We start from the raw sequence: 18,552 nt of genomic DNA, 5'->3' as shown, positions 1-18,552 counted from the left end.
GTTTAAAGGTGCAGTCCACAGCTGCACTACATGGTAGTTAAAGGAATGATTACTAATCGCCCAGTGTCTCTTGGTGGCTCTGCCACAGGCGCCCCCCCAGAATTCTCTTTAACAGACAGCGTCAAACGAACAGGAGGTTTAATGATTCTGCCCGAACGACTACGAACTTCAGGCAGTGGAACGTTGGGAGACGAGCCGGTGCTTGGCTGTGTCTGAAGCGGTGCATCTGGGGTGGAGGAAACAGTAGCAGAAGGTGTAGGCAAGGATGAGGCAGAAGCAGGCAGTTCAATGGTGGGCTGTTGCATAACTGGTCTAGCAGCCAACGGTGGTCGTCCACGGCGAGGTGGCTGGGCAGCAACAACTGGTTCACTCCGATCTAGATGGGCTGGTTTAAGTCGGTTGATAGAGATGGTATCGGACTTACCTCCCACTTCGACCGTGAAAAATTTCTCTCCCGCTGAGATGACACGAAACGGTCCAGCATAAGGTGGTCTGAGTGTATCTCTATGAGCGTCCTGCCGAATAAAAATGTAATCGGAACTCATAAGTTCTGCCGGAACATGAGGCCTCTGTAGGCTGTGATGCGAGGTTGGAATAGGCAGGAAATTCTTTGCCACCTCGTGATGTTGAAGGAGCTGCTGAGCAGGCGACCATGGTTCTGTATGTGGAGGGAGGAAGTCCCCTGGTACTCGAAGTGCTTGACCATAGACTAACTCAGCCGATGAAGCCTGGAGGTCATCCTTGGGGGCTGTACGGAGGCCTAGCATCACCCAGGGGAGTCTGTCCACCCAGTTGGGACCACGCAAGCTGGCACGGAGGGACGCCTTTAGAGACCGATGAAACCTCTCGCATAAACCGTTCACTTGCGGATGGTAAGCGGCGGTACAGTGCAGCTTGGTACCCAAGCCCTGTGCAACTGCGTTCCACAACTCTGACGTGAATTGTGGACCTCGGTCAGAGGAGATGTCAGATGGCACCCCAAACCAGGCCACCCACAATGAAATAAACGCCCTGGATACGTCCGCTGCAGTGGTAGCGACCAAGGGAATCGCCTCTGGCCACCTGGTAGTGCAGTCCACTATTGTCAGGAGATGCATGAAACCCCGCGAAGCGGAGAGGGGACCCACTAAGTCCACATGTACGTGATCGAACCGGCGTTCCGGCACTGGGAAGATGGCCACTGGAGCCTTAACATGACGATGGACCTTAGATTTTTGACAGCCCACGCAATTATTTGTCCAGTCCCGAATGTCCGAATGCATTCCCTTCCAAACAAATTTGAGGGACATGAGCCGTTGTGAAGCTCGCATCCCCGGGTGTGATAAGCCATGTATAGCCTGAAAAATCTTCTTACGCCATTCGACCGGCACAATGGGCCGGGGCACTCCCATGGATGTGTCGCACAAGAGCGTGGTTCCTGCTGATTGGAACATAACATCGGCTACCTGCAAGCTAGAAGGCGTGGTCCGATACGCCTGAACTTCGGGAACTGCCAGTTGTTCTTCCGCCAACCCGACGAAATCGATTCCCAGGTGAACTGCCTGGACTGGGGCACGTGAAAGGCAATCAGCCACGAGATTATCTTTGCCAGACATGTGTCATAAATCCATCGTAAATTTGGATATAAATGTAAGGTGGCGCTGTTGCCGGGCTGACCACGGCTCCGCCGTTTTGGCCACTGCGAAAGTGAGCGGCTTATGTGTAAGGGGTCTTTTTAACGAGCTCGTGGTGTGCGAGATCGATTCTTGATTTCACACTGCTCGTGAGCAGTTTTGAAGCGCTCCCCCCTCACTGATTCTAGACACTGGACTTATTGCCAGACTACCTTGATGTGTTGGCCCAACTTGTGACTCGGAAGACAAATGGATCAGGTGAGACAAGGTAAGTTTTAAAATGAATGGTTTCTTTATTTATAAGGAGAATAAAAACACAGGGAACAAAGAAACAACACAGACAAAATCATTAACACGCCTCCCAATGGGAACTAAAATTTAACACACAAGAATTACTTTGACTATCTTAAAATACATCAATTCATTAGCTGCGGTATAATAAAACGGGGGTGGGGAAAGCGCGCGGTACAACGAAGGATAAATAACACTCCCGATTACAAAGCCCTTAATATTAAAACCCTCCCGTCTCTAAAGTATCCCTCTACTAGGTCAGCTAGGTGGAGTTGGGCCTCTATGCTCACCAGGGTTTTAAAACTGTCCTCGACTTTGGTGCTCCTGTAGCTTCCGGGATTCCCGATTGATCTTCCTTCTGGGACGGGCTCCTGAACCTGCTCTCCTGCTCGAACTTGTAGAACCTCCGTGCTCCTCGAACCGTAATCGAACCTCCTAATCGGACCTCTCCACTCGAACCGTTCAACTTAACCTTAACCTTTCGTTGTTCTCTGCCTCCGATCATACCTTCTGCCCGTCGATTTTCCCCCAACAGTTATACCGTTTCCTTGCCCTTATCTTTGGCGCCAAATCAGGGGTTTTCTTTTGTCAAAGTTTTGGGCCGGCTACTTTGACAAAAGCTGGTACTTTAGTTTAACGACTTTAATCGTGGCCGAAACCAAACTGATGGGTTATGTCCCGTGTCCCGCTGAGTTGGATGCAGATAATGGGTCTTGTCTGTGCTCTGTGATTTCAGTGATGGGTTTACGTTTATCTGGCGGTTAACATGACCTTTTCAAGTGCAAGTCCTTTGTTTTTGACTTCGTTACTGCTGCTACCTTTATTACCATATCAATTGCAGTCAGTCTGGAATTTTCCAATCGGTGGTGACTCAGGTTTCTTTAAGGTATTGCAGTGGTATGTCCTTCTGAAATGAGTCATGTGATCTGCCGACTCCATCTTGTGCTCTTAAAAATGTGGCCATGTCAGGGGTTTTAAAATGTAGGCTGTATTTTCCTGGATTTTGCAAATCCTACATATGGTCCACGAATACAGTGAACGGGCGCCCTTCTAGGAGAAAACGAAAATGCCGGATGGCCAAAAACAGGGCCAGCAACTCCCTGTCAAAAGTGCTATATTTTCGCTCGTTCTTGCGCAGTTGGCAGCTAAAAAAGGCCAATGGCTGCCAAGTCCCGTCAACCCATTGTTCCTGAACCGCCCCGATGGCGTAATCGGAGGCATCGGTAGCAAGGGCGATGGTCGCGCCCGGGAGTGGGTGTGCAAGCATAGTTGCGTCTGCCAACGCCGCCTTGGTGTCAAGGAACGCCTGGTCCATCTGCGGTGTCCAAGTGATAACACCTTTACCCGACTTCCCTTTGAGTGCTTCGTACAGCGGCTGCATCAATTGGGCTGCCTTGGGGACAAAACGATGATAAAAATTTACCATCCCCAGGAACGCCTGAAGAGATTTAAATATGTGAGGCTGCGGGAATGCCATAACTGCCTCTACCTTGGTGGCCAGTGGGACGGCGCCTTCTGAGGTGATCCTATGCCCCAGAAAGTCAATGCTGGTTAACCCAAACTGGCATTTGGCTAGGTTTATGATGAGGCCATGTTGGCTGAGACGGGCAAAGAGTGTACGTAAATGAGCCATGTGCTCCTTCTTATCCTTAATAGCGATGAGAATGTCATCCAAGTAAATGAAAATGAAGGGAAGGTCCCGTAGCACAGAGTCCATGAGTCGCTGAAAGGCCTGAGCCGCATTTTTCAATCCAAACCGCATGCGGAGGAACTCAAAAAGGCCAAACGGTGTGATGACCGCCGTTTTGAGGATGTCTTGAGGGTGCACAGGAACTTGGTGATATCCACGGACGAGATCTACTTTGGAAAATATTGAGTTGCCAGCCAAATGAGTCAAAAAATCTTGTATATGCGGTATTGGATACCTATCCGGCATAGTGGCTTCATTAAGGCGTCTGTAATCCCCGCAAGGCCTCCATCCGCCACCTGGTTTAGGTACAATGTGTAGTGGGGAGGACCAAGGACTATCGGAGCGTCGGACAATCCCAAGGCGCTCCATGGTCTGAAACTCTGCCTTTGCGGCTGCAAGCTTTCCGGGTTCCAATCTTCGTGCCCGAGCATAAACAGGCGATCCCGTTGTGGTGATGTGATGCGCCACACCGTGCCTCGCGACTGCTGCCGAAAATGTAGGCCTGGTGAACTCCGGGAACTCGCCGAGTAGGCGCCTAAACCCTTCCTGTGATGGAACCGCACAGGCAACCGACCAGGAGACAGTAGTGCTGCGGTGGCAAGGCACCGCGTGGAAAGTAGACGCATTAATGAGTCGACAATGTTGGACGTCGACCAGAAAACCATAGGCACAGAAAAAATCAGCCCCCAGGATGGCCTGTGATACTTTAGCTGTTATAAACTCCCACACAAAACGTTGACCTCCGAGAGATAAATTAACTGTCCGTTTACCGAACGAGCGAATGGCCGCACCATTGGCTGCCTCGAGGGAAGGACCGTGACCGCTGGATTGTAGATCTAGCTTTGAAACTGGCAAAATACTGCACTGAGAACCAGTGTCACACAAGAATCGTCGCCCTGTCATGGAATCCGTAATGTAGAGGAGTTTTCCCGCTGAACCGACTGCCATGGTGAACTGGGTGTGTTTGTCAGACCCTGTCATCCTCATCGAAGTTTGCGGGCCTACTGGAGATTTTTTTCAGCGAAACTGCAGGGAGGACGGCAGCATCGAGCCTTGGCGCCAAAACGGGCGTGGTACACACACCAGCCTGCTGGAGGAGGGCTGGGCTTCACTCGTGTGGGGGAAAGGCGCCTCGTGGCTGCACAACTCTGCTGTGTGACCGTAAAAGTCTTGTCTGCCTCTGCAGCAAGCTCGGCACAGTCCGTAATCGTAGAACTGGCCAAGGCTGCCTGAACTGGTTCAGGTAGCTGGCAGAGGACGAGTTCTCGAAACAAAAAACATTGGGGCTCCGAACCCAAAAGCGTGAGCATCTGGCTCATCAATTCCGATGGTTTTGAGTCCCCAAGGCCGGGCATAGCAATAAGCCTGCGTGCACGCTCCGACTTATTTAAACCAAACACCTGTAGTAAATGAGTTTTTAGAATTTCATACTTGCCCTCTGCCGGTGGATTGCCCAGGAGGCTGACGACCCGCGAGGCCATGGCGCTGTCGAGAGCGGAGACTACGTAATAATAACGGGTCGAATCCGCTGTAATGTCCCGGAGTGCAAACTGGGCTTCTGCCTGGAAAAACCATGCTGCTGGTTGCTGTTCCCAGAACTGCAGCAATTTAAGGGCAACGGCGTTCGTATTCATTATAAATACCTCAACGAAAGTTGTCCGACAAGATCGGGGTCACCAATGTAGGAACGGAAGTTCCTACCCGAATAATGAAGTTCGACGCAGTGAAACAAAATAACAAAGTTTAATAAACAAACAACTTAACTGGTAAAACTACAGGAGCAGATGTAAACAGGTCTGTGCAGCCTCACAGCCTCTCTAAGACTGCTACTAAGTACTGGAAGCTGACGTCATGATGTCATCACGTTCTCCGTGCCAACTGGGGGTCACGTGATCGGAGTCATGACGTCATCACGCGAAAATGCAAGAAACTATATACAGTTTAAAGGTGCAGTCCACAGCTGCACTACATGGTAGTTAAAGGGATGATTACTAATTGCCCAGTGTCTCTTGGTGGCTCCGCCACAAGTGTTTCCTAAGGAAATGGATGCTGACAAAATATCGGTAGAAGTCGAAAAGGTAGAAGCAATGGTAGGGGTGAAAATTAATAGACAGGATGTACTAGAAAGGCTGGGTATGCTTAGAGTGGATAAGTCACGTGGTCCAGATGGCTTGCATCCCAGGTTGCTAAGGGAATTGGGGGAGGTTTGCCATAATTTTCCAATCTTCCCTAGATGTGGGAGAGGTGCCTGAGGATTTGAAAGTGGCAAATGTGACACCGTTGTTCAAGAAAGGGTGTAAGGACAATCCTAGCAACTACAGTTTAACATCTGTGGTGGGTAAAGTTTTAGAAACAATAATCAAGGAAAAAATTAATGGGCACTTGGAGAGGTTTAAACTAATTAAGGAGAGCCAACACGGACTTGTAAAAGGCAGATCATGTTTGACTAATCAAATTTAATTTTTTGATGAAGTAACAGGGAAGATTGATGAAGGGAATGAAATGGATGTTGTCTACATTGATTTTAGGAAGGCGTTTGACAAAGTATCACATAGAAGGCTGGTTAACAAAATTAAGGCTCATGGAATAGGTGGATCAATGGCAGCTTGGATCAGGAATTGGAATAAGGACAGAAAACAGTGAGTTGTGGTAAATGGCTATTTTTCAGACTGGAGGATGGTAGACAGTGGTGTTCCCCAAGGGTCAGTGCTGGGGCCACTGATTTTTAAAAAATATATATAAATGACCTGGATATTGGAATACAGAGTAGAATTTCTAAATTTGCCGATGACACCAAACTTGGAGGTGTGGCAAACAGTGAGGATGATACCAATCGACTGCAGCAGGACATAAAAAGGCTAGCATAATGGGCAGACAAGTGGCAGATGGAATTTAATACAGAGAAGTGTGAGGTGATGCATTTTGGCCGAAGGAACAGGGAGAGGCAATATGCAATTAATGACACAGTTTAAAAGAGTGTGCAGGGACAGAGGGACCTGGGAATTAATGTGCATAGGTCCCTGAAGGTGGCAGGACATATTGAGAGGATGGTTAGCAAAGCATATGGGATCTTGGGCTTCATAAATAGAGGTATTGAGTACAAAAGTAGAGAGGTTATGCTGAACCTTTATAAAGCGCTGGTTAGGCCACAACTGGAGTATTGCGTCCAGTTCTGGTCACCACACTTTAGGAAGGATGTGAAGGCCCTTGAAAGGGTACAGAGGAGATTTACCAGAATGATTCTGGGAAAGGGGGATCTTAGCTACAAGGACAGGTTGGAGAAGCTGGATTTGTTTTCATTTGAGCAAAGGAGGTTGAGGGGTGATTTGATAGAGATGTGCAAGATTATGATGGGTTTGGATAGGCTAGACGGGGAAAGGCTGTTCCCACCAGTTGATGGTACAAGGAGCAGGGGTCACAGATTTAACATTTTGAGCAAGCGATACAGTGAGTAAAAACTTTTTTATGCAGCGAGTGGTGAGGACCTGGAACTCGCTGCCGACAGAAGTGGTGGAAGCGGAGACACTCAATGTTTTCAAGGGGTACTGTTCCTCTCAAATGGATGGAGGAAGCCTCCTCAGCAAACCAAGGCAGCTTGGCTACAAATTGCTGAGGAGGTGAGTGCCAGGTCTTTGAGTGGTCGCTCCTGGGTTCTTGCAGGATAAGTTCAATGACCTGCTACGCACAGCAAAAGTGAGTATAACATCACACTTACCTTCAATCTGCTCCCCATCTCCTCTCATCACCAGCACTCTACATTGTCAACCTACTCCTTACACATCCCACTTTACCCTTACATCCCTTGCACCCTTAACCATCCCTCTCTCTCTATGTACAGAATCACTTCACTATGCTACTATGCACCCCTCACACTCGCTATCACTGTTATGCAATGACAACAACTAACAACACACAGGGAGGGCCCTTGGTATTGGCACCTCACTCCATCTTTTTCTCCCCCTAAGCATCAATGCTATGGATTCTCTACACTCACTCCAAGATTCTCACTCAAACTCCACTTGTGTCCCTCATTGCAGGAAAAGAGAGCCCACAATAAGAGGGAGAGGGGCAGGACAGGAGGAGGGCCACCTTCGAATGCCCACTTGACCACCACTGAGGAGGCTGCTCTCGACATTGTCGGAGGTGTTGAGGATCTGGAAGTGGGTGACGGTCAGACGGGCGCAGTAGAGCAAGCTGGTGACAGAATAGATTTGCAGCCCTCTCATTTAGATTGCATAAGTGACTGATATGGCATCTGGTTCATACAGATTGAGTTCTGATCATCTGCACAATTCGATGTGCCTGCTACATTAATATCACATGTCTAACTCATGCCTTTACTCCCCCACAGGATCATCGAGAGCCCCCCTCCCCACTGTTCAGGAGGAAGAGCTGGAAGACTCCTCAGAGGAAGCTGCAACCTCTGAGGGCGCAGTGTCAGCAGAAATGAGCGCACCCAGCACCAGCGCAGAGATGCACACCTCGGTGGGTCATTCGCGAGATAGAGTAGTGTTGTCACCTGGTGTATCACAGCTCACGTGAGCATCAGCAGATGGTGGAGACAGGGACAGCTGTGGAGATTCCTCGTCGGAGGCTGCAGGACGCTCCTAGCTCTGCTCAGCTGCATGTGGACCCTGTGCCTCTGGGGCCATCCAGAAAGAGAGCGGTGGAGGAGCTTCAGGAACAAGTGCAGGAGTCTTTGACAGGTTCTGCATCCATGGTAACTGCGAGTGTGCAGAGAATGGAGGAGTCCATCTGAAAGATAAGCAACGCCATGTTGGAGGCAATGGCGCATGAACGTGCCACCATGGAGAGGGTGGCAACCTCCTTGGAGGACATAAGTCGCCAGACTCAACAGAGCATGGTGACTCTTCTAAATAAATGGTCTGCTATGGAGGATAGATGGGCAGCTATTGAGGAGAGACACCAGAGGTACATTGATGTCCCCATTATGAGGACTGTCAGTACAGAGATGGGTCCTCATGGCCCCACTGATGTGCAACAACCTGCTCTCCAGCTACTTGCTAGCAGTGAAGTGCGGGCGACCCATGAGAGGGATATTGGTGGTTGACAATAAGGAAGTGTGGGCTCCTCTCCAAGCGCTCACACTCCCATGCCACTGTGGAGCCTTTGGATAGAGCCCCAGATTCCTCACCCAATAGAGATGGACATCTTAGCCCCTGCACAGCTGCCGGAGAAGCAGACTGTTACCGAGCACTCCCAGGCTCCCAAATCCAAAGGACGCCCGCCAAAGGTGTCAAAGCAGGAGCAGCATGAAAGTGAGCAAGGTGCCTCTACATCTGCTGAAGCCACAGGGGAAGCACCACGTGGAAGCACGTGTAAGAGAAATTTAACGCACAAATAGTCACAAGGGTAGTCACTTGGGTGTTTTGATGTAATATATATTTAAGATTATGATAAGCATTTCAATTGTAATAAAGAAATGTGATGGCTAACATTCAAAGAGTTGGCCTCATGTGTGCCCAGAAATGGAAGTGTCACAGTGAGGTGTCAGGACGCCTTTCATCTGTAATGATGGTGGTGAGAGTGCAAGGAACCCACAGTTTATTGTACAGATTTGTGTATGGTGTGTTAAGAATGTGGCAGCCACATGTGTTTGCTTCGTAAACTTAAGCGAATCTGGCATGGATTAGCGCATCCCTTGCATCACTGCCAGCAGTGTACTCGCGTGCTGGTAGAACTGGCACATCCGCCTCCGCAAGGTCTTCCTCTTCCTCCTTTGCGGAGGCTGTACGCTGAGCCATTTGTTCCTCAGGCAGCGGTAAGCCACGCTGCTGTGCGATGTTGTGCAGTGCACAGCAGACCACGATGATTCTGGAGACCCTGGCTGGTGAGTACTGTAGGGCGCCACCTGATCTGTTGAGGCATCTGAATCGTATTTTGAGCAAGCTGATGGCTTGCTCTATGATGCTTCTGGTGGAAATGTGGCTTGCGTTGTAGTGCTCCTCAGCTTCGTTTGATGGATTCCTCAATGGTGTCATTAGCCACATCTTCAGGGGATAGCCCTTGTCTCCAAGTAGCCATCCGGAAAGTTGGGTTGGCGGATTGAAGAGCTGAGGCACAGTAGACTGCCGCAGGATGAAAGAGTCATGGCAACTGGCAGGGTACTTTGTGCAAACATGAATAATGTTCTTCCTGTGGTTAGACACCAGCTGGACGTTAAGGGAGTAGAAGCCCTTGCGGTTGACAAATACAGCTGGGTTGTGATGGGGTGCCCTAATGGCCACATGTGTGTAGTCTATGACACGCTGCACCCTTGACAAGCTTGCCATATTTGCAAAGCCAACCACATGCATGGTTACACTTGCTTCATCCATGGAGAAGTGGAAGTAATTGTGCGCCTTTGCAAAGAGGGCATCGGTAACCTGCGTGATGCAAATGTGTGCAGCCGACTGGGAGATGCTGCTGATGATCCCTGGAAGGACACTGAAACAAAAAAATTGAGGGCGGTGGTGACTTTAATGGCCACTCCTATGGAGTGTCCACCCGCTCCTCTGGGCTCCAGGTGTTGGTGCAGCATTGCGCAGATGTCAGCGACTACCTCTCGCGAAAGTCTCAGCCTCCTTTGGCACTGCTGCTCAGTCATGTTGAGGAAGCTCATCCTCTGCCTGTAAACCCTGTGTTGGGGGTATCTCCTGTGGCGAGGTGCAGCCCTGCGCTGATGCCCTCTGCCCTGTGTAGCATCAGGTGGGTGAGGAGGAGGTTGGCGCTCCCGTTGTGCCTGGTTCTGCTGCTGCCGCGGCTGCTCTTCCTCCAATTCTGAGTACCAGGATGAGAGGGTATAAATGGTTCCCATGCCGCTGGTATATATCTCAGTTGAGGAATAGATGTTATAAGTGCTTAGGCAATGTGGGGAAAGGGTTTTCCAAGGTGGTCACACTGCATATGGATCAGAGTGCAGCCCCCTCAGTCTCTTCTAAATCGATACAAGGAAGGGCAAATCAAAATGAACCTGCAAAGTGCTGCTCAGTACCCAAAACTCCTTCACACAGCGTTGAATCTCTCCAGAAGTCTCTCTCTCTCTCAGAATGCGTGGTGCAAAAATGTCACCAACAAAAAAAGGCAGGAAGCGGTTGCTTTTAAATAACGCTCCCCCAGTCCCTTCCTGATTGCAAAATGCTCCCTTCAACCTGCCGCTGCTAGCGGCAGGCGGTGAGGCAGGGGGCGCCACTCAATATCTGGTCCGGGGCGTTACTGGGGCGTTGCACACTCGACTGACGTCATGATCTGCCGGCGCAGGAGATCGTGGTGGTAGTGCTTAGCGCTGCCGCAAAATGTCTAGTTAATTTCGTGAGCGGCGCAAACATCGCCACGCACGGGCGCTAGTTGCTTTGTGCCCCATTAGCGCCCTCTTAAGGCGCTAACAGGAGGCGCAAACCAACTGAATTTTCCCCCCATATATTGCTCAAAGTGAAACTGCCAATTTTAGTGCATATCTGCATCAATTTCTTACACTGTGCACTCATGCCCACGTGGACCTTATTGGGATTGCTGAAAATAATTTCACATAGGAATTATACAATAGCAAGGAGGAAAATTTACCATCAGTCTTGGCTGGATTGGGATCCAGATTCCAGAGGTGAAGGTAGCATGCTTCTTTCACTGTGCCACTAATTCCCCTGCCCAGCTCTCTTTTAAGTGAATTAATTGGCAGCATTGACTACAACTGATGAGAAACCAATGTACTCAGCTAGCAGTTTTAATATGGTGAAGAACAAAAAAACTCGTTTCACTTGAGGCTAGTTCATTTTGTACTCGTGTACTGTCACAGCTCAAGTTAAATAATTTGGTTACATCTACATTATTTGCACCTTTCATCGTTTAAAGACTTGGATCATGATCTTTCTCAGTTGTCTTTTCTTCAATCAGAGCACTTCAGTTGTGCTAGCCTGTTTCAGTACTAGAATTATCTTTATTGCTCTTCTCTTGACCCTTTCCAGTACACTGATGTCCTTTTGGAGTTTAAAACCGTACACAATTATGGAGTCATTGCTGCTACATTGGGTTGCTTTTGGGCAGGCTGTGTCTCTGGCTGTGCCAGGAATAGCCTGGTCCCAAAATGCAACTGAAACTTTGCCTCATTAACAGCTGACATTAAGTTTGCACTGTGTGTGGCAGGCACAGTAGTACTACAGTAAGTCATTATACAATACTTGCGTTGCTTGTTTTCTAGGGTTTGGTTTTGTTTAAACATTTTCATGGTTGGATATGATAGATGCTCTGATGAAGTCATTGTGTCACCAGTTCAATTACTGCATGCGCATCCATCTCCAAACCTGGCGAAGTCTCACAAGACGAATTAGAATGCAATAATGCAACTTTAATTGCCTTACGTTCTTTTAAATATATTACTGAACTGGTCTCAGAAATTTGAGGGTATGGTTTATGCTCCTATCCAAAACTAACACTGATATGGAGCTGATGCATTGAGCCATCTGACAAAGTAAAAGGGTATTAAAGATAACAGTTAAGGGGGAGCTGAATTTACCTGGCGTCACCTAAATACTATCGCCTTTGAAAACAACTTTTAAAATGCATTTTAGAACAAATGGACAACTTGTAAATGAGCTTTCACCAATGCGAGAGTCTTATTGCTCGGTCCCTATTTAGTGAAGATTTAAAAGTTTTCTTTCATACAGAATAACGAAGTGTGCACCAGCGGTTATGGATTTTTGTATCACCTGCCCCCAGGAGGATCTTCCCGGGCTCCACTGGGCTCCTTCAGCAGGAACACAGCTCACTCTTGTCTCAGGTAATTCCTAAAGAAAACTAACTGACAGCTGTTTCTGCTGTAGAGGAACCACAAGATAGAAGATACATTGACTGGATGGGAATAATGGGTCAGAACAATTGGTCTGTTGGGTGGGGGGTGGTGCAGTTGCGGGGATGGCAGGAAGTCAGCAAGTGTGTGCTGCCTTAAACGACTGCATATATCCTCCATCAGTAGGAATGAAAAACCAAAATTTTGTGCACACCAAATAATGGAACCAATCTTCTAAAGCCACAGTCCTTTCAATAATGCAAGTGGAGCTATTTATCCAATCATTTCCATTATTCACCAGGTACCATAGTGGAGGTGAATTCCTGGTGCTTAATATAAATTGTTGGATAATTGAGAGTTCCCTATACTTATCCTGACACAGTAAGCTTTTAGCTTCTGAGTGATCTAGTTAGATGCAGATAAGTCACACATTTTTCCATTTAAAAATTGGTTCCAGACGCAAAATCCTGATTCTTTGGCCTCCCAAAACCAAAGTTAAATAGTAAATTCTGCAGGGAGTGGACATACAGATATTAACAACTTATGAGGGGGTGCTTTTAGGAATTGGCACTCCTGGCTCTTAAATTTGCCAGCCTTTGGTGTACGTTACAAATTTGGGCATGTGTCCCTGATGATTTTCCAGCTTTTAATGGATGGGAGATTGTGGGGCGAAGGTGCTCAAATCCCTGATATGTGCTCCTTGAGAGCGAATCTCTGTGTCAGGGCACGGGCTTCATAAAATTACTCCATCAAGTGTTATAAATCCCAGAATCTGTGAAAAATCAATTAAAAATGCTCATTGCAGTTTAGCTAATTTAAGCAAAATAAGATGGAAGAAGATTCAAAGGGGCAGAAGAGCCCCAACGAAGAATTCAGTTGAATTGTTTTGGGTCTCAGCCAAGACCGAGGCCGACAGAAGTTAGTCTTTGGAGCCAAATTGGATTAAGAGGGGACCACTTCTAGGCCTTCTTCCTCCATCATGATATTTTGGGGCCTTCCCGCTGCTACCCAAGCTTCTCCTGGCAGTCCCAGTGCGCAGGGCTAACAGGGTTGGCCAGCAAGAAGATCCACTGGGAAGCTGGGTTTTGCCAACCTGTCATCATTTGTATGCAGCAGATGGGGAAGGGATGATCAGGGGCAGTCTCAGCAGTGCTGGGTAGATGGAAATTTAGATGCAGGCAGAGAGGCAACGTTAGGCCTCGCAGCACATTTTGCCCAGTTTTCTGCCATGATCCCGTCTGGGTTTCAGGAGGAATTGCGGAGGTAAATCCAGTCCAGAGCATTGTTTGATATATTTTCCTGTTTTTGTGTCATGGCACGTGGACTGCAATAATCTCTTCCAATCCTGGAAATTAAGAAAAAATAAAATGGTTAATTCTTGGGATAGGGATGTCGCTAGCAAGGCCAGCATTTATTTCCCATCCCTAGTTGCTCTTGAGAAGGTGGTGGTGAGCCACCTTATGAATTAAAAACATGATGATTTCTTTTCCCAGGTATGGTCTGTGGGTATATCCAGAGTACAATCTTCAGGCTGGCCCCTCTCTCTCTCCAGCGATATTCCAAACTTTTACTGCTTGGAAGAACCAAGGAGGAGCTCAGGTAAGGACGGAGGTTAACTTTGTCACCAAGAGGGGCTGCCCAATGTAACACTGGGGATTGAACTTTTGATGTCTGCATGTTGTTGCAGAATTACTTGCTCTTACAAAGTATTTACAGCACAGAAACTGGCCATTCGGCCCAAAAGATCCATGCTGGTGTTTATGCTCCACACGCTTCCCTGCTTTCACTTCATATCCCCTGACGTAATAAAGACTCACTACGCACTTGGTTGTACATAAAGCAAGGCTTTAATCGACTTGTAACAAAACATGGAGGTCTAGTTAGTAGTCACTAGCTTCCTGTTTCCAGATTGTCTCTGGCCAAGTTGGGCCCACGCCCGCGTATTTATACTCCTCGGGCGGTGCCCTCAGCTGGCCGTTCAGTAGTACTTCCTGAGTTACTTCTTGTAGAAGTTGCAATTTATGACATCCCCCACCCATTTGCAGTAGTTTATACTGCTTGTGTCGCATTCATAAGGAGGGAGTGGGTGGAATATGAAGCCATCATCAAAGCCACCAGCACCATTATTTATTGTTGATTTTGTGCCATTCTCCATTGGCCTCGATACTATCCTTTGCAACAGTGAAGAGTGCTATATATGCACTGATTCGTCATCAATAACTATTCAATCTTAAAAAAGGTAACAAACAAACATAAACAGATTGGAACAAACAAGGCCTCTGTTCTTTTAAGAATTTCAGAACATTAGGACGTGATCCCTGTATGTTTTCCCATCCCACATAGTGCAGCCTAGGAAACAGCATTTGAACTATCAGTTCTTTTTCTCTGTTTGTTGGAAATGGTTAGTTCTGTATTTATCCCCAATCAACTCAAAAACATTTTTTTGCCACTGTTTATTTTCCCACTCTTGTCCTACAGTGTGGCATTGATGAGATTAAAATGTTAACATTTAACTGTACTTTTTCCATATTCAATGGCCATTATTACCGTCTCTGATGATGTTCTTTGATGCCCAGTGTCAGCTTGTACAAAACCTACGTCAGATTTCCAACCAGATTGTGGAAAGATCGGTTGAAGCAGTAAGAGTTCTTCACAGTGCCCTGTCATTTTTAATTCATCCTGTCTACCCGCAATGAAAAATATTGTTTATGAGGAAATTAGATAACACCCAAAGTTCTTTACTTGGAAATATATTTCTGCTTCCTCCTCACCGTGGGATATGTATTCAGACAAGGTTTCGTAGAACTATTTGAATTCTGCAGCTTATGTCAATATTGTCTTCCTAAACTCAATTAGATTTGTTAAAACCTGAATCAGTAACATTTGTATAAGGGAATAGTTGCAGAAATAAAAATCATAGTTTCACAGGTATAACGTCACAAGTTCAAGATCAGTCTGAATCAATTTTCTCAGGCTGTAAAAGTACAAAAATAAAGAAAATTAAAAATTTCCATTGAAAACATTACAAATGTTAGAAGTTGTTGTCAGTCAGCCATGTGATACAATAAACATGTTCAGTCACAAGGCTGAGTATAACTTAAGCCTCATTTATGGGGACCTTTATCATACCACTAGCGATGTTGTAAGCTCCATTCGATTAGGGGTGGGGAGGGGAGGAACTGTTACATTAAATGTTTTCCTTCTATTTTACATCAGTTTGTTTTAAGAATGTTTTCCTCGACTCACAAATGAACTACGTTTTTAAAACTGAACTACAATGAACTTGTACAGTGTTTATGTAGCTATGTAGAATAAAAAGGAAAAAAACAAATGCAAATGCTGGAAATCTGAAATAAAAACAGAAAATGCTGGAAATATGCAGCCGGTCAGGCAGCATCTGTGAAGAGAAAAGACGTTTGAGGAATCTACCATTCATGATGAAGAGATCAGAACTCCAACACAGCCAAAATGTCATAACCTTTCTTTTCTCTTCACAGATGCTGACCAATTTGCCATATAGTTCTAGCATGTTCTTATATATGAGACTATGTAGATTGTTTTTCCCATTATTAACTGATACAGGTGAACAGTATGGGTTTCTCGTTGATGCAGTTTTTGGAAATGAAGGCTTTCTTTCTACATGTTTGTTTTTCACATTTGATTTTATAGGTGTTCAAAAGTGGTAATATTGAACTAAGAAGATTCTGTGTATATTCCTGCAAAGAATTTGGGATTGATTTGGTGGAAATTCGAAGTAACAGCTGTATCTCTGACAGTTTAGTGCTAGGACATCTCAGCAACCAGGTGAGGTTATTGTTCTGAATTAATTATATTTAAGTTTATTTTTTGAAACCGACAAGAACACTTCACAACCAATTTATTTCTTTGCGCATTCTGACTTGGAAATTGTGAAACACATATTTGGTGAAAACTGTTGATGCAGTGCTGATTAACTCCATTGAAAATTGCAAACATAAATATGCACATGGTTGATCAAATGCTGTATGGAACCCAGTGTTAATGGAATCAAAGGAATGCTGTTTGCGTAATGTTAGTGGTTGACTGATGTCATTTCCAATATTTGGTTCATTTTCTGGGGTTTTACTTGTTACCTTCAGGCCAAGGATGACATTTCATGAAGCTTTATTATCTTGAGGTTTTACTTGTGATTAGTCAGCTCACTTTGGAGTGAGCTCATTCAATAAAGTCCATGATAGGGCACATTGTACATGGCCTGTTGAGGGAATGAGCTTCATGGACCAAATTGCCTTTTGTGCTTCTGTATTTTCTTACGTTATCACAGACCTATAATGATGTCAACAACAAACGAGCAGTAAAGAATACTGAAAATGGAACCACTTTGATGTCAGTGCCTCAGTAATGAAGACCTCGTCTTTCAGTTAGTAGTTCTTGCCGTTTTTTTCAAATGATTTGGAGCCTTGACACAACTACAATATATATGAGTGCAAAAGAAGGAAGAAAGAGAAAAGAACATTTAGTCCATCTAGTTTGTCCTGCTGCTCAGGACCATCTACAGATTCCATTTGCACACATCCATCTCCCTCCTACCTTGCAGCAATCCCACATCCCTTCACTCTCTGTTTGATCAGGAATCTATTCTTTTATTTTTTAATGTGAAAAATAGCAGTTTGTTTAGTAAGTTAAAGAAGTTACGCCGTAAATTGTATTTAAGTTACAGGCTTAGAAACATTTCTCTTGCTTAAAGAACCTTTCCATATTTCTTTAATGATTTAAAAAAGCCAGACCATATTGATCTTTTTTTTATCAGTGGGAACAAATTTAGTCCTTCATATTTAAAGGTGTATAAAATAACCCAAACAAAAAAAAATCATGGAATAAAAATAGAAGCAAATTTAAAACCATATGCTGCAATGGTGCTGGTGACTCCACTCCACTGTTTGCATTGCCAAGGATGCAGTCTGTCAGAGCTGTTGCAAAAACAACCATTTGTAGATCCAAAACCATTCAGAAAAAGAAATGCACAAAATCATCAAATAAATGTACAGCACCATGTAAACCAGGTCCAAAGTGAGTGCAACAGAATTTGTTTGATTATATCTTCAGAAAAACAAAAAAAATGTGTGAACCGACCCAAACTTAATTTATATACCTTTGAATCGCCTCAATCTTTGTCAATTTCATGAAGCTTCAGAAAAAAACAGAAGAACCAGACATCAAGGCATGGTGGGTGAAGGTTTTTAAAGGTGCAGAAAGAAGTAGAGAGGGACTGAGAGAACTGAAGGCACTGTTGGAGTGAAGAGGAGCAATGATGCAGAGGATCTGAATTGGAGGACCAAAGGACGCAGGAAGGGATATAATCTGGAAAGGTTGCAGAAATGAGGCGTGGTGAGGCCATCGAAAGTTTTGAAGATGAGGAGTTTAAATTCACTGCATTGGGGACTATGGAGCCACTATAGGTTTGTGAGATTGGGAGTGATGGTCAAGCAGCACTTAGTGTATGACTGAATACCGTTGGAGGAGCTTTAGACAAGCTGCCACTTTATTGAGGGTGGAGGATGGCAAACCAGCAACGAGGACATTGGAAATATAGACAAAGAAATCAGTTGTCACATCCTTCATTTTGTATATCATTAAATACCATATACTCAACATCAGTGCTTGTAGACAAACTGGGAGGGAGAAATTGAGTGCATTATCATAATTCTGTAGTGATATTAGCTCAATTGTAGTGATACAAATAAAGTCCTGATACAATGCTACAGCATTGGGACACATTTGCTGCTAAGCTCAAAGGAATCTTCTGTATTTATTGAACAGGACACCAGGTGTATGTCAGCAGGCATAAAAACTCCTAAGCGATGCAATGGGCTTTTGATTTCCAACACAACATATGCTAACTTTGACCGTGGAGGCTGCAGGGCGATAGTCACATGTTCTGGGTGCAGTACCGGACAAGGTAAGGACTCTGGAGAGTTTCATTAGTTTTGAATTTTACCAACTCATTTGCAGTGATCCTGCTCATGTAGAAGCACAAAGAATACAACAACACTGCACCATCTCCGTCACTACATTTCATACTCTGTCTGCTAAATTACTCCTATAAAAATAAAATCATTGGTTACCAAACTCAGAAACTTCAGTAATCTCAGCTTGATCATTTGAAGTTATTATAAACTTATTTAATGATAGCCTAG

General features: G+C 45.7%; 1 protein-coding gene across 1 annotated transcript in view; it reads left to right on the top strand.

Moving 5' to 3' along the window:
- Positions 1–18,552, top strand: part of LOC147112824 (fibrocystin-like) — a 610,710-nt gene that overhangs the window by 287,872 nt on the left and 304,286 nt on the right. The window contains exons 20-23 of the mRNA XM_085998227.1: positions 12,255–12,367; positions 13,870–13,975; positions 16,046–16,180; positions 18,176–18,314. Of these exons, the coding sequence (XP_085854353.1) occupies positions 12,255–12,367; positions 13,870–13,975; positions 16,046–16,180; positions 18,176–18,314 (493 nt within the window). The remainder of the gene's footprint in view (positions 1–12,254; positions 12,368–13,869; positions 13,976–16,045; positions 16,181–18,175; positions 18,315–18,552) is intronic.

Source organism: Somniosus microcephalus, chromosome 9, assembly GCF_052327205.1.
Source record: "Somniosus microcephalus isolate GS21.2 chromosome 9, FLI_Smic_1.0, whole genome shotgun sequence".
Classification (NCBI taxonomy): Eukaryota; Metazoa; Chordata; class Chondrichthyes; order Squaliformes; family Somniosidae; genus Somniosus; species Somniosus microcephalus.
Note: the sequence above shows the minus strand (reverse complement) of the source record. Positions and strands in the feature narration are given on the sequence as shown.